General features: G+C 39.4%; 1 protein-coding gene across 2 annotated transcripts; it reads left to right on the forward strand.

Moving 5' to 3' along the window:
• Positions 1–14,976, forward strand: VDAC2 (voltage dependent anion channel 2). Of its 2 annotated transcripts, XM_039379227.1 has the most exons (10): positions 1–141; positions 4,127–4,198; positions 5,206–5,255; positions 7,430–7,582; positions 7,671–7,723; positions 8,171–8,398; positions 9,577–9,727; positions 10,432–10,503; positions 10,621–10,678; positions 11,392–14,976. In XM_039379227.1, exons 2-10 carry the CDS (start codon positions 4,132–4,134, stop codon positions 11,481–11,483), a joined length of 924 nt encoding a protein of 307 aa, XP_039235161.1. In that variant the 5' UTR covers positions 1–141; positions 4,127–4,131; the 3' UTR covers positions 11,484–14,976. The 2 variants fall into 2 exon arrangements, with proteins under 2 accessions (XP_039235161.1, XP_027595670.1); XM_027739869.2 differs by lacking the exon at positions 10,432–10,503.
• The last annotated feature ends 314 nt before the right edge of the window (positions 14,977–15,290 follow it).

The following is a 15,290-nucleotide window of genomic DNA, read 5'->3' on the forward strand; positions in this document are numbered from 1 at the left end:
GGGTCCTGCGGGCGGCGCGGCGGGCGGGCGGATCGGTGTCTCCTTCACTTCGCCCTCCAGTGCCCGCGGCTGCAGCAGCGCGGTCTCCGCACGGCCCGACCCCGCACCGGCCCCGCTCCGCCACCCGCCCGACACACGCAGGTGCCGGCCCGGGCCGACACTGGCCAAGCGGGGCAGGGGAGGGCGGGTGGGGCTCGCCAGGCGGCGAGCGGGGCTGGGGCCGCGCGGGCCGGTCTGGCGGGGCCGAGGGCGCGTCCCCGGCGCCGGCGGGTGCCGCGGGCGGGGCGGGCGGGGGGCTCTGGGCGGTCGCTGCCCCCGTGTTCCCGGGGCCGGGCCCGGTGCGTGAGCGCGGCGGGCGGAGGTCGGGCCGGGATGCCCAAGATGGCCGCGCGGAGCGGGTTCACCTTGCGGCGGGGCGGGCGCGCCTGGCGCCGGGCCTGGGGCCGCGATCGGGCCGGCCCTGCTGCCGCACCCCCGCTCTGCCCTGCTCTCCCTTCCCCTGGGGAGGCGCTGCGTTACTGCCCCTGCCTGCGGTGCGGAGCCTGTAGTGCATTTCCAGGCGTTCTCCTCTTAGTCTGTGCACTGGCCTGGCCAGGGTTGGGCTTGCGTGTCCACCTCCCAGCTGAGGTAGGGAGACAGTTAATGCAAGGGGAAGGAGATGGATTTTCTCTTTTTTAAGCTGTATGTAGTATCCCTGTAAGCCAGAAGGTCAGAGTGTGTCCAATGTATTTTAACAAATTTTGCTTTAAGTAATCTCATTTTTTCTGTTGCTGTTTACTGGCATACTGGGATAATTTGGGCATAGTTATTGCTGCTTTTTAAAATTACATGAGTCCCCCTTTTTTTTTGTTAATAACCTGATCTGGTTTCTGGTCTGATCTTCAATATCCTGAGATCTTAAAATTGTTAGAAATCTTAATAGAAGTCTGTGGCATTCCTTAATTATAGGGTGTGGGATACTGCCTTGAAGGAAAACGGTGATGTAATGATTCCGATAACGTTAATACATTTTTCTTTTCTTGGGGTCATTCTTTTTTCTTTTTATGGGAGAAGAAAGCATGATTGTGGCTCTTGAGTAACAGATTAATTAAACTTTTTCTTTTTCCTTCTTGTGGCCTGAAACAAAGATTAGGGTGGAGCTCTCACTTGTTTCAAATATATTCAGTAATTCGAGTCAATTATTTCTTAGTTATTTTTACAGTAAACCTCCAGTTGCTAAATGGTACTTATATTTTAGTCCCTTCTAATCAGTTGTTTTTAAGTGAAAGACTCTTCAAAATTGGATTGAAATTTACTTTTGATTATAAGAATTTGCAAACCTAGCTAACATTGGAGGACATGGGATTGATTTTTTTTTTTAATGGCCCTGTTTTCATTTAATGAGTATTCTGATGGTGACACTGGTTTATCGAGGATTTAGTATATTCAAAATGAACTTTTGGTTTCCTCTTTTGTCCTTGTCTGTCCCTGTTAGTATAGAATTTGAGCAGCAGCGTGGCAGTTGTACTAACTTTTTATTACAAAACTTGCATGTGTAGGCTAGAATGTCTGACAAATACTGGCTAGTTTCCTTGCAGTGGGAAGAATGCTTAACTAGGCCTGATAAAACAGCAACATCCTCTTTATAGTAATAATCCTTTGAATTTTGACATGGATACAAGTTTGTTAACTTCTCAGGACGTTTCTGCTTAGCATAAATCTCTTGTCTGTGATGGTTATTTAGTCAGATTGGAAACATTAAAACAAAAGGGAAAAGCTCATTTATTTGCTCTCTAAAATCATGTCTATGCTGAATGCTAATATGAAATTTTAAAACTAAAAATAATTATTCTTTTGAAGATGCTGGTTAGAAGTGAGATCCGTTTATTAAAGGAAACGTATAACTAGACCTTCTTTAAAATATTTTAAACTGCTAAAGAATTGTACAGTTGCTGTACAGCAGAAATGTAGAAGGGCTAGAGCAGTGTTCCCACACTCCCTTGTAATTTGGTCAATCATCTGCTTCATTTTATTGAATAAATAATAGGAACCATTTAATGGCTTGTCACTGGGATTAGGATCTGTTCTATAAACTTGAACTTTTTTAAACTTCACATGCTCTAAGTAATTTTCGTGTCTTTTTTAAATTTAACATTTAATTTAACTCCCTGGAAAAACAGACTTAAGTTCTTGAGCAAGATAGATGTCTTGCTGTAGTGACCTGGTTGTAGAGTTTAGATGTCTTTGCTGAAGGAAGTTTTTTGTTTGGGTGTTTTTGTTTTTGTGTGTGTGCGTGTGTGAAACTGAGTGTTAATGTTGGTGGCTCAGAGGAGGATGAAGTTGTCCTCTTCTGGCAGTAGGGAGATGGAGTAAGGTATTCTGGAAAACTGCCTTATGAATTGTAGAAAGTTAAGGAGCAGTCTTGTGCCTTTCCATTGATTGTGGAAATAGTTTGGTGGTTTTTGGTTTTTTTTTTTTTTTTTTTTTTTTTTTTTTTTTTTTAATAGTAGCAGTTCATACAATTAGGCTGTATATAGCAGGGGTAATTAGGGTTTGGGGTTTTTTAATGTGGATGCTATTCTTTAACAATAGTCTGCCTAATGGTGTGGTGCCCTGAAGGCATTTTTTTTTTCTAAATTGGATGCTCCAGGAAAGTTTTCCTTGATATAGATAAGGCTGTGAAAAGATGGGAAGAAATGGTTTTGAGAAGAGGAAAAAAAGGGCTTGCCTTGATCCTGTATTAATGAGTACACTTTAGGATCTTGTGTAGATTTGCAGAAGATAAGCAGTCCTATAGCCAGATGATGGAAATTTAAATATTGGTTAAAAGTACTATATAAAAATGAAGTAATCACTTTTGCTTTCAGTTGGAAGTTAATGTGTGAGAATACTACCCTTGTTATTTTTCAGGTTCTGAAGATACTTCTTCATTTACTTCAAAAAAACCCCAAACCCCTTAAAACCCCACCACAGAGAGCAAGATAAACAGTCAATTATGTTAATCTGACTTTCTCTGCTAAACAAATGTGACCAATCAGTTTGAGTAGATAAGATTTTTGTTTGCTTGTGTTTGGCCTTTTCATGGCCTTATCTAGTTAGCTGCATTGTTCCCTCGGCCCTTCTTCCTCCTTTCACAGCACGAGGAGAATTATTAATATGCTGTTTTCTGTATTTCGCAGCTTTAAAATACAGGGCCTCTGTAGCAGTGGCCTTTTGCTGTTGAAATCATGGGAACACAGTCCCCGAAGAAAGGTGCAGATAGAGTGTATCTTCGCAGGGAGGAGGGCGATACAGGCCGGGGTGAGACCTTAGCTTAGTGTCTTCCATCCCCGGGCCGGGGCACAGCTCGTCTTGAGCGACAGATTCTTGAACAACCACATTGCCAGAGGCTCCCTGTCAGAGAAAGGGACTCTAAAGAGAGCTTTTCTCACAAGGGAGCTTTTCTCAGGGACCTAGCACTCCTCCTACTTGTATGTTTTAAACAAACAAGAAAACCTCCCAAATTTAAACTCTTGCATGCTATAGGGAGGAAAAACTTCAACAGATTGATTGCTAGTTAATGGCATTAGATGTTCTTTTTTAATTTGAACATTTTTATATGTGTTTCTGTATAATAAATATAAATAATAATGGCATGTCTGCCATATAAAATGTGGGGTGAAAATGATGTTGCAGAAGAGATATGCCTTCTTTTTACAGTTTCATAAATAAATCTTGTAGGATTTTCAGGTACTTTTCATAGGCATGTGTCAAATTTGACTTTGTAGAACTTCAGAGAATTAACTGTCTGCATTATAGTTTTTCAGATGTACAGTTTCCGGGTTTTTGGTGGTAACTGTGCCAACTCTGGAAATGTAAGGTATTAGTTTATTTCTGGTAATTAAAGGTGCATGGAGAAGTGGACTTGAAAAATTAAGAACTGGGTGGTCTTGTAATGCCTCTTCTGAGAAAACATCCCCTGTTCAGTGACCTTAGCTGAAAATATGTAGGTGTTTCACAGAACACCGTAATTGTGTGAGCCATTATATCCATTAACTGCCTTCATATAGATGAAACGGCCTTAAAGAGTATCTTGAAAGAGTTGTGGTAGCATTTTTTTGTGTGCAGTGGAAAAAGGTTCACTATTAATTAGCTTTTTACCTTTCAGCTCCAATGGCGATTCCTCCGTCGTACGTAGACCTTGGCAAATCTGCCAGAGATATCTTCAATAAAGGATATGGTAAGAATAGTACCTTTTTTAACATACAGTGTTTGAGGTGCAACAATGAATTGCCTTTTTAAAATGGTATGTAAAATTGAATGCTTAAATGCCCGTATTTCTGAGAAGGGAGAGGGTGTGCTGTTTTTATATCACTGCAGTCAATTAACATTGTTGGAGGCTTTTTGTGGGCTGTTTTGATGTGAAGTCTGTTAAATTTTACTGCTCTAGCCACGTAAATGTCAGAGGTGTACAAGTATGCAAGCATGTAAGCAGCAAGGGTAGTTTAACTTAGGAGTACACTTTGTTTACCGGTCTGTCTGTGCCACAACATTTGTTGATGTAGAAAGGGTTATATACCAGTGTAATGTTATAGCCTTTTTTGGAATAGAAAGAGGAAAGGCTATTGGGATAAAGAATCCTTCTACATTTTGAAATTATTTAATACCAGACAGTTGCATAGTTAACTTATTCTTTGTTACAGTGCTGTTTCTTTCTGGTCTTTGGGAATGCATGTGGGGGCTTTTTCACCAAGACTGTTGCTCAGCTCTAGGGATAACAATGTGAATTGACACTCATAAAACCTACTTATATTACGGTTCCAATGGTTGCGTATTACCCGGTGACTTCACTCTTGTAGAGTTTTACTTTGAGATATTTTGTCTTGGTGCTGAGAGGAAATGTAAGCAATGCCGTTCCAGGAGCGGAAAATTATGTATTTCCTCTGTCACTAAATTTACTCTTGGAAGCCATCATTTGGTAGTTAAATGTACAGTGTACAACTGAGAGGCTACTCCCCACTTTCTGTGTGGTGGTGATTGAACAGAACTCCCGGCTTGCTTTGGAGTAGCTTCCTTTACCTGCTGCAGCATCTAAAATTTGCACGTTGCTGAAGTCAGTCTATAGTTGTTTATTTATATGTATATATGTGGCACACTGCTGAGACTGCTTGGAAGACCAGCTTCTTGAAAAATGTGCAGGGCCTTACTTAAGGCCTAATCGTGTAACTTTGACTTTTATTTGTTAAGGTTTTGGGTTGGTGAAACTGGATGTGAAAACAAAATCTGCAAGCGGAGTGGTGAGTTTAAATAACTTTTATTCATTATGTTTTCTTTCTGGATATGTTCTGATATTTAGTTAGAAGGGATGCTCTGCAGATGCTGTGAAGTATCTTATAGATTTTATGAATGATAAACTTCTGGTGTAAAATAATTTCAGAAGCCCCTAAAGGTCTGAATGTAGCAGGGGTATTGCACTGTTTAGTAATCTTGGTAAGATAAAAGGGTTTGTTAGTTGTCCCTGGTCTTAAGTCTGAAGGTGAACAAATAGCTGACAGATTTTTATGGTGTTTTAATATACTGATTATAGTGCCTTGTGATGTTGTTTGTATTTGGTGAAAATTTCTGCCATCTTGATGCTTGTATGAAGTAGTTGGCATTGAATTAGCATGTTGAATCTTTGGCTCCGCTGGGTATTAAAGTGTTGCAGTAGTGTTCCATGCAGGATGTCTTTGTCATGCAAGCAGTGCCCCCTGTAACTTTTATAATTTCTAGAGCAGACTTTGCAAGATATAAAAGTAGATTTTTTTTATTTTCCCCTATAACTGGAGCTTTAGCAGTGTAACTTGCTGTTAGAAAAAAGATTCCTGGATTATATGCTCTGCTTTTTCCAGAGATCTGTATCCCAACTGAAGCACAATTTGCAAGAGCCCTGTTATAGATGTAGCTTGTGCTTTTCAAGAATGCTGGTTACACTGGTAAAACTCTCTGAAAAACCTAAGCCCTAATGTGAATCCCATACCAGTTATAAGCCATTCTTCCCAGGAGGACAAACTGCTGGCATGAATGTACTGCAGATGCTTTAAAGCAGAGATAAGAGGTAATAATTTGCTGCTCCTGAAGCTATTGCCACAATAGCGTCAGTCACACAGACCTGTGTAATAGGAGCAGCACAAAGCAGGAAGTTAAACCTGGAGGTATTTCTGTAGTCCCTGCCCCTTGCTAAGAAACAGACCTTACTAGAATTTTGCAGCTATGTGGATAGCTTAGGGGTCCACTAACATAACACAAATAAATATCTTGGACATGGTTAAGTTTGATCAGCCAGCATTAAAGAACAGTCTCATGCACGTTTGCTCTGTGCTCTCTGGGCTTGGACTGTCAGAGTGCTTAAGGACTTGCGATTTTAAATTTGTTTTTCATTCTGGGGGAGGTGAGTGTGAGAAGTTTATTTGAAAATAATGTTGTGCATGGAGGAAGACAGATGAAATTTTTATTTATATGTTTTAGAAAGTTGAAATAGTCAGCTTTTTAAATCATAACAGCAGTAATATTTCAATGGAAAGAACTCTTTAACATGTATTGTAAAACCTGGCTTCCACTTCTGCTATGTATTGCCTTTAGTTTCTGAATAGTGGTACATAGAAACTATTCATTTTGTTCTTTGTGAGAATCCAAATAGTGAGAAACATCAGGGACTAAGTCCTTTAATAAAGAGATGTGAGTGATATTGGTAACTTCTAAGTCCTTTGAAGAATTCCAGGTAAGTCCATACCGTACCATATAACCAGACCGTTCCCTGAGCCCACTATTCAAACATGAATGTTACCCTTGTGTGTCATGAAACCAAAGTGCCAGGGAATTTTATAGATGTCAGTAAATACATGTGTGCCTGTGGCTGGCGTGAAAGGCTGGTGTGTTGGTTAGACTAATAACTCTCTTTAAAAATCAATCAAAAATCCAAACCAAACAAAAAACCAAACCACCCACTCCCAATTTGAAAAATCATACCATTCTATGACATTTTACAGTTGTCCATAATTTATCTTTGGGGATGGTTGACAAAAAAAATGGAAAAAAATATGTATGTGGTCCTTCAAGAATTTTACTAGAGTTGCATTATGTGCCTTTTAGTGTTCTTGGCTTTTGGTTTCATTTTTAAGTTGCTCTTTGGGAGTATCAAATTTAGCCTTACATTAAAAGAACTTGTTTCTGCTTTTAAGGAGTATACTTATGATGACTACTGTCTTGCTTTGGAGTTAGGTTGCAACCCTGTACAGTCTGTAATATTGGCAGGAACACTGCAGTTGAGATGGGGACTAGGGAAGTTCTTCTTGGCCATGCCGGTCTCCCTTCTCCCTCTGCAAGTTGTCTACTGATTTTAAACTTGTATAGAATAACAAGATCTTAGTGTTTGCTGCAGAAAACACTGTATAATGCTTTCAGAATCACATGTATCTTCTGTCCCTTTTAGGAATTCACAACATCTGGTTCATCGAACACAGACACTGGAAAAGTGAATGGGAGCTTGGAGACCAAATACAAGTGGGCTGAGTATGGGCTGACTTTCACAGAAAAATGGAACACAGATAACACTCTGGGAACAGAAATTGCAATTGAAGATCAGGTAATAGATTAGAAGAGTATTTATTTGTTTTACCTATCTAACAGAACAGAACTTATAGCTTTATCTTCTCTTCTCCCCCTTCAATTAGCTTGCCAAAGGCCTGAAGTTGACATTTGATACAACTTTCTCACCAAATACAGGGTAAGAATTGTTAACCTTTTTACCTTACTTAGGGCAGTAACAGCTGGTCTGTGGTATTGACAGAGCTGTTTGTATGGTTTGCTATTGATCCAAATTAGCAAATCCCAATGCTAAAGGATTGTGCTATTAATTTTATTTATTCTGCTCTCATCACATCACTGTGGGGTTAGTATTGTACATTTCACAACAGCCCACTTCACTTATTGTCTGGGATAGAATACTTGGAAGATTGCAGGAGGCATTCAGCTGCTGCTGCCTTTATTGGAAAATGCCTGTTTGCAGTACCCCCTTGTGCTCTGGATGGGCTGCCTGTACTTCTGCCCGGCCTAGGGGCTGCGTGGGCGTGGCATTTAGATACATTGTCTAGAGTCATATGGCTTGAATTTTGCAGTTCATTGAGGAAGATCATGTATGCCTTGTCTTAAGATAACTGTTTCTCTGTTTCAGAAAGAAAAGTGGTAAAATTAAGTCAGCTTACAAACGTGAATGCGTAAACCTAGGTTGTGATGTTGACTTTGATTTTGCTGGACCTGCAATCCACGGTTCAGCTGTCCTTGGTTATGAAGGCTGGCTTGCTGGTTATCAGATGACTTTTGATAGTGCCAAATCAAAATTGACAAGAAATAATTTCTCTGTGGGTTACAAGACTGGAGACTTCCAGCTGCACACTAATGTGTAAGTACTGAAAATTTTGTCCAAATTTTTAGAAGCAGGCTTTCTCTACCTTTCCTTCTAGTGAAAATACAAATGCTTGAAATATCAACAGGTGCTTACAAGGCAATTAAATAGAGTGCATTTTTCAATAGGAAACTAAATAAGTGTAAAAGATACTTTGTATTTCTCTTCAAAACAGTAAACACCTGTGACTTGCAGCAGGATACAGCTTGAATAATATTGAAGTACATGCCAATTGAAAGTTCAGTAGTTCAGTTATGCAGAACTGGTCATAATGCTTTTTCCAGCTCTCCTATTACGTTGAATTAATTATATCAGACTACAATTTAAGGACAGCAGATTTGTTAGAAGTAGTAATTAGTGTTGCACTATTTAAGCAGGTAAATAGTAGCTTCTAGGGCAAGACTAGAGCTTTGCTTTTGGACTTTTTGAGTAGGTTCATCTTCTTGACTGTCAGGAATGAAGAGTGCATAAAACAGTGTAGCTAAACAAGTGTAAGACATCTTGTTTATGAAATTTCAGACTTGCTGCCTTTAGATCTTATGTGCTTTGGAGCAAGGTCGGAAAAACCTGCTGAAAAACAGTGTTTTCAATCTGGGTTAATAAAAACTGGTGGAGTTCTAGTGCATTTAGTTAGGTAGAAGTTTGTGCATTTGGAGGGGAAGGATGGGGATTGTGTCTGTCCAAATTCATGGAAATTGAGGAGTATGGGAGAAAACTACAAAATACTATGTAGTCTGGCATGTAAGAATTCCATTTCAATTTACTAATGTAAAACATTGTGACAGATTTTTTTAAAAAGTCATTTTAGGATTTTCATATGTATTCAATAGTCATGAATTCATAATGGGCATTTTCTAACTAACTTTTATCCATCAGTTTCATAAGGATGCGATCTGGAATTTTGTTCAAGGACTTTATTCAACAGTAGCGTGAGAATTGCAAGTAATACAAAGTAGCACTCTGAAATACCTCTTTATTTCCATGAATTATTGCAATTTAACAAAGGCTTTAGGGCAAAATAAATCTCCCCTTCTCTTGCCAAAAAATGAGAAACAACTCAAACTTTTGAAATTCTAATTTAAATAAAAATTTGAAGTAGTAAAAAGAAGGGGGGGGAAAAAAGGGGAGAGGGTATGTTAATATAGGAAACTTAACTTTTTTCTTAATTTGTGCAGCAATGATGGTTCTGAATTTGGTGGGTCAATCTACCAAAAAGTGAGTGACCATCTTGAAACTGCTGTAAACCTGGCTTGGACAGCAGGCAGCAACAGCACTCGTTTTGGCATTGCAGCTAAATACAAGTTGGATTCCACTGCTTCTATCTCGGTGAGTGTGGCTGTAACCTGAAGGGTTGTGCTGAGTACAGTGTCTTTTCAGTGTCTGCAAACCCGTGTGCTATTAGTACAAAAAAAGATTGTGAACACTTGTAGGAATTACTCTTAACCATCCTGGCAGTTATAATAAAACCAGCAGTATTTAAATTCTGTAATGTCTGCAGAGTCTCTCAGAACCTGACTGTCAAATGCTGGGTCTACTCTAGAGAGTTTATTAAAAGAAAAACACAATGGGGAAAAAACCCCACCTTTCATGTCTAGTTCTGTAAGTTTACAGAATTTCTTTAAAACCAGTTTTTGGGGAGCTCTGGTGCGTTCTCATGGTAAGAACTCCTTGCAATAGTGATTAAAAAGGTTATAAGCACAACAGTTTTCTGTACATTACAAAGTTAGGATTGAACCTGGATCATTGGAATCATCTTGTTGTGGAAGTGATGCAAAGTGAGATAAATAAGTTTTCACATATTGTTTATGATACGTAGAAATAAGAAAATTTTTGCTGCTTGGATGATTGGACTTGTAATGCTAATTCTTTTGTAATAATACGAACATGGATGTTTCTTCTGAAGTGGCATGTTTTGGGAGACTGGTGGTAAATGCCTGTGGCCTTCTGAAAAGGCAGAAATGGGGAAGTTCACCTGCAAAACCACATTTCAGTAACAGTTCTCCCTGTTCTTAAATATGTTACTGCTTCAGCTGCAAGTACAGGGACAAGGGCAAATACTTGAAGGAGAGAATTCAGGAAGCAGAGAGGTATTGAAAGAACAGGTAAAATTTGGTTAAGCTGATAATGGCAGTGTTGCCATAGTTATTCTAGTTTCTAAATGATAACAAAGAACTAATTAGTTACCTTTCAATTGCTTTTGTCTTGTTTTTTTTTAATAGGCAAAAGTGAACAATTCTAGTCTAGTTGGAGTGGGTTACACCCAGACGCTGAGGCCAGGTAAGAGTTATCACATGAATTATGTCACATATATATCTTTAATGCATCACAAAGAAAAATTGATCTATGCGTTCATATGCAACTATTTTCCTTCTTCAGAATAATTTTGTCTTGAAGGCAAAGTAGGTGTTTTACAGTAGCTTATGTTGCACATCGAACCTTTATCTAAGTAATACAAACTCCATTTTATCTAATGGTATTAATGCATTATATTCCTCACTGATTTGTACAGGAGTGGACTGTATTGTGTTTGACAGCTTAATTTTAGGCTAGGCAAAGCAGGTTTTCTTTTTTGGCATTGTTTTCTCTAATCATACAACACTGAATGATAGCAGGTCTTGAAAGAACAATTAATTGTCAAAAAAACACACTTCCTGCTCTTCGTATTTAGTAAAGAAACCCTCCAGAATGTAACTTGTTCTGACCTCGTGTCTGTCCACAATTTTCCTCCTCCTTTGCACACCTTAATGGGGGAAAGGAGAGCTCTTGTGTGTTTAGCAATTAGAGACTTTGTATATCCACTTCATAACACAGTGTTTACAAAAAGCATCTAGCTTGGTTCGCATGACTAACTTTCAGTGGATTTCGTGGGTAAATATAAAAAAAAGTAATGAAATAGAAAAAGAGCTACAATTGGGACTCGTAGTGACGGAGGTTGGGTTGCATAAAAGCTACTGTGTGTGTTGTAAACGTGCTGCTTAAAAATCTTACAGGTGTGAAGCTTACACTGTCTGCCCTGATAGATGGAAAGAGCATCAATGCTGGTGGCCATAAACTTGGTCTTGGCCTGGAATTGGAGGCTTAAAAAGGTGAAGAAACTGCTGCAGAGAAGGGATATCAGAAGAATTTGGCCTTAAAATGTATTTCCAATGTGACCAGCAGGCTTTTTTTTTCCAAGAAGGATGACCTAGAACAAGAGCTGTATTTGAAGTATTTAGACAGTTACTTGTTAGCTGGTTTCTAGTTAAATTGGTTACCCATCTAGTTAAAATTCTGCATTAGTGCAGTCACTTAAACATTATTTAAATGTATTTAACTGTTTAATGCGCTACCCACAAATAATGAAATAGACATTTATGAAAACTGTACAATTGTGTGCATGTTTGTTTTTATGTTCCTTTTAACATTCGATATTGCCATTGAATGAAAAATGGATCAGTGGATGTTTTGAAATGAGGTCAACAAGTCTGTTGAATCACCTGAAGTAGAAATATATTTGGTATCCCAAGACAAATTATGAATAAAACAAGTACACACACATACTTGTGCCTCAGATATTTTAAGAGTCAAGATATGAGGGTAGTGCTCAGTTAAGTTTTAAGTAATCCAAGAAGTAGTGCTCTGTACCTTTGTGCAATTAAGGACCCCCACCCATGACAATACTGAGTATAGGTGAACAGTTGGATTCCTCAAGCAAGTTGAATGTGCTTTCCTGTCAGGTAAGGTTTGTCATGACACAATGGTTTAATCCCCCCTGTGTTCCACAGGCAAGATGTACTGTGTCCCTAGTTGGCCTCCTGATGCAAAGAGTGCAGATCAATGTACTTGGCACACTGAGACATATAAAAACTGCTCCTTAAAAAACCTCACCACAAACACACCTTTGCTTATACTTGTATGAAGTGAGATGTATCTCTGCAATTGAATGTAACAGTGTAATGGTTTAACAGCCTGCTTATCCCAACTGCTGTGAGAGGTTTCTGCTTAAAATGACTGAAATAAAGACAATTTTAAATGGAGATGGAGGAAAATGCATCTGATCTTGCTTTCCCTTTAACAAATAAATCCTGGCAGGTATCTGTTTTAAGTCTAGAAACATACAGAATAATGGGAAAACTCATGTTTTTCCAGGATAGTATTGAGAGAGAATAGAAGTATGAGGGATATTTGGTCTGTGAACCTAACAGCCCCTAAGGTCAAATGTAACTAGCTGTGAATGCTTTTAATGTGGAATATATTAAATACATGTAGTTGCACTGCTTATGTTTAAGAATGGTGACTTACTGAGTTCGGGAGAGTGCCAGGAGCCCACTTAGAGTCTCTCAAAGCTGAGAAGTGTCTCTTGATAGTCTCGCAGTCTGTGGTTCACAGCAGCTTCCTTCATAGGGCAGGTGGCTAGCTTTTGATCAGAGAGCTTTCTCTGGTTTGATACTGGATTAGACTTACTGCCCATAAAAGTCCCAGTGATTTGCTTGAGGCCTTGTTCCATCCCCCACTTGCCCTCTTAGTGAAATTCTCACGTGAAGTACTTCATTGTGAACTGCCTGTGTTCAGGCTTTAGCTGTGAAGTAGCTGAGTGTCTGCAGAAGACAGAGCAGAGCTTAAGCTTCCAGCTCAGGCTCTTGAGCAGGGTTACCAGTGTGTTTGACTAGTTTTCTTACTCGAAGTACAAATGCTTTATCATGTACTGCTGTTGTCACTAAATGCCCTCTTCTGAGGAGCATTTCCACCTCTTAATGGTGGAAGAAGCATCTAAGGTGCAATTTGTTGCTCTCATTGCACGTTAAGGTCCATAATACGTATTTTCAGTTTGAGGTGTTTTTATGTGCTAGACCACATAAAAGCTGGAGACCACGCAGGCAGACACTGAATTTTAGTACCTATTCTCTTTTTAGTATAACCATGTTTGTGTGCCTGTATGCACTGTCCAGCTGTAGCACCCAGGCAAATAAGGGACTGCATCTTTTGCTTATGAATGATGCCTTGTTTGCATCCTTAAACGAGCGTAGCTGCAACACTGATGTTTCTCAGCTTTTGATAGGACTGTAATGGTCTGGCACTAATTTTTTTTTTTGTTTGGTAGTGGTATTTAGTAAGTTTTGGGATTTTTGTTTTTGTTTTTTGAGAAACAAGTACTCTAACCCTTTTCTTCACTACCTGTTCCTCTAGCTGTTTTTTTCCTGAGGTCACAAAATGGATAAGTGAAATAAAAGCACGTATTGCAGAGTTTCTCTTCCACTCTTACAAATGAGTAACGGAAAACTTGAACCTACTCATTTTACTCTTTTTATGTGCATGACTTTACTAGTCCTCAGCCTTTAAACTTTAAGTAGTGTTATTTGTTATAATGCTGATAGGCAACTGGAGAAATAAAGGGCTCTGCAGTAGTTAAGAGAACCGTGAAAATATGAGATTTCCTAATATATTCTGTCATAAATCACTACTTTGAGCATGAAAAGGAAGTTCAGTGTCTATTTCTTGACATCTGTCAAGGCTTATAAAAATAGCCTTCAAACTTTCTTTTCAACTGTTAAAGAAGCTGGTGGTGTATTTGAATTTTGTGGTAAGCAATGGTGGTAGTTTCAATAGTTCCATTTTATTAAAACATGTAAAAAGCCTTAATTATAACTTTCAGTGCCAGACAGCCTTTCCTCAGGTGTCATTCTGAATAAAAAAAAAATCCACTGGAGATAACCAATGACCAGAACATCATTCTCCATCTTGTTTGTGTGAACTGTAGCATTGCATTCCTGCCTGGTACAGCTGGAGTAGGGGTTGTCTGTGTATATTGCAAGGGGACTTAATCACGCTTTCATAAATAAAAATCCTTTCACATGAGATTATGGTGCCCTGGATTTCACAAGTTACTGTCTGAGTGACCTGAACATTTACGTTCTTGTGCTGTAGAAATTCTCCAGGTTGGTTCAATTAACCTTACACTCTTCACAGGGTTCAGCTGGGGTGCAGTATATTCCTAAATCTGCTTCTTGCACACTGCAGTCATTCAAAACCAGGAAATTTGGAACTATTTGGAAATGGGCACAGAAACCTTTTGCCCCTGAGTGTTGGGACAGAGGTTTTTACCTTTGCCTTGGCTCTGGATAAAGCCAGGCAGCAGTAAGTGTGCTTGCTGCCCTCTAATGTCCTGTTCTGGTGTTTGGCTTATTGCTGCAACAGTCCGTCAGCTGGGCACAGATACCTTTAAATCCATGGTGACTGGGGAAGCAGAACTGAGCAAACAGAAGGCAGCTCACACATGGATGATTCAGCCCTACTCCTATCAAAGGTCCTCGTTTCCTTATCATACCGGTGACCAAAGACAGAAGCAATTCTATGCAAGGCAAATCATTAATGACGATAAAACGGTCACACCTGTAGCAGCAGTGTCTTAATCGCAGGTACAAATGCTTCCTGTGAACCAACTGGCAGAAAGGAAACCCAGAGTAAAAGCTGGTGGGGTTGTTAAGGGGCATGAAAAGGCTACGTTGTGTAAGTGGGTTTATTGTGTTTGTCAGTGTCCCTTTGCAGTGGAATGTTTCTGTTCCCAATTTGGAATAGAAATAAAAACATGGATTATATCAATTAGCGTAGTGTGCATTCATTGTATTTTAGTGATATTTCCCTTCTCATGATTGTTCCTGGGCCTGCCTTTTAGTTGCCCCTTGTGTCCATCTTTCCACGTGCTGCTGGGTCAAATGGAAAGCAATCCAACTGGATTTTTGTAGAGCCTAATGTACAGCATCTTCTCCTTCAGCTGCAAGTTTCATACAGATACTCATTATAGAAAGGAGTAATATTTTTTGGCAGTAATTTCTGAGAAATAATATGCAATTAAAACTTACAAAAATACTATTAGACAAAAGGTGGGGTGTTACACACTGAGATTTGGTTC

Source organism: Pipra filicauda, unplaced genomic scaffold (assembly GCF_003945595.2).
Source record: "Pipra filicauda isolate LSUMZ 115617 unplaced genomic scaffold, ASM394559v2 scaffold15_size4787011_pilon, whole genome shotgun sequence".
Lineage (NCBI taxonomy): Eukaryota > Metazoa > Chordata > Aves > Passeriformes > Pipridae > Pipra > Pipra filicauda.

What these genes read in the sequence shown, in the direction of transcription:
- VDAC2 (XM_039379227.1), top strand. Translation starts at nt 4,132, where the DNA reads ATGGCGATTCCTCCGTCGTACGTAGACCTTGGCAAATCTGCCAGAGAT. An exon ending in AAATTGCAATTGAAGATCAG is followed by an intron (nt 7,583 to 7,670) that starts GTAATAGATTAG and finishes CCCTTCAATTAG; the next exon opens with CTTGCCAAAGGCCTGAAGTT. An exon ending in GAGAGGTATTGAAAGAACAG is followed by an intron (nt 10,504 to 10,620) that starts GTAAAATTTGGT and finishes TTTTTTTAATAG; the next exon opens with GCAAAAGTGAACAATTCTAG.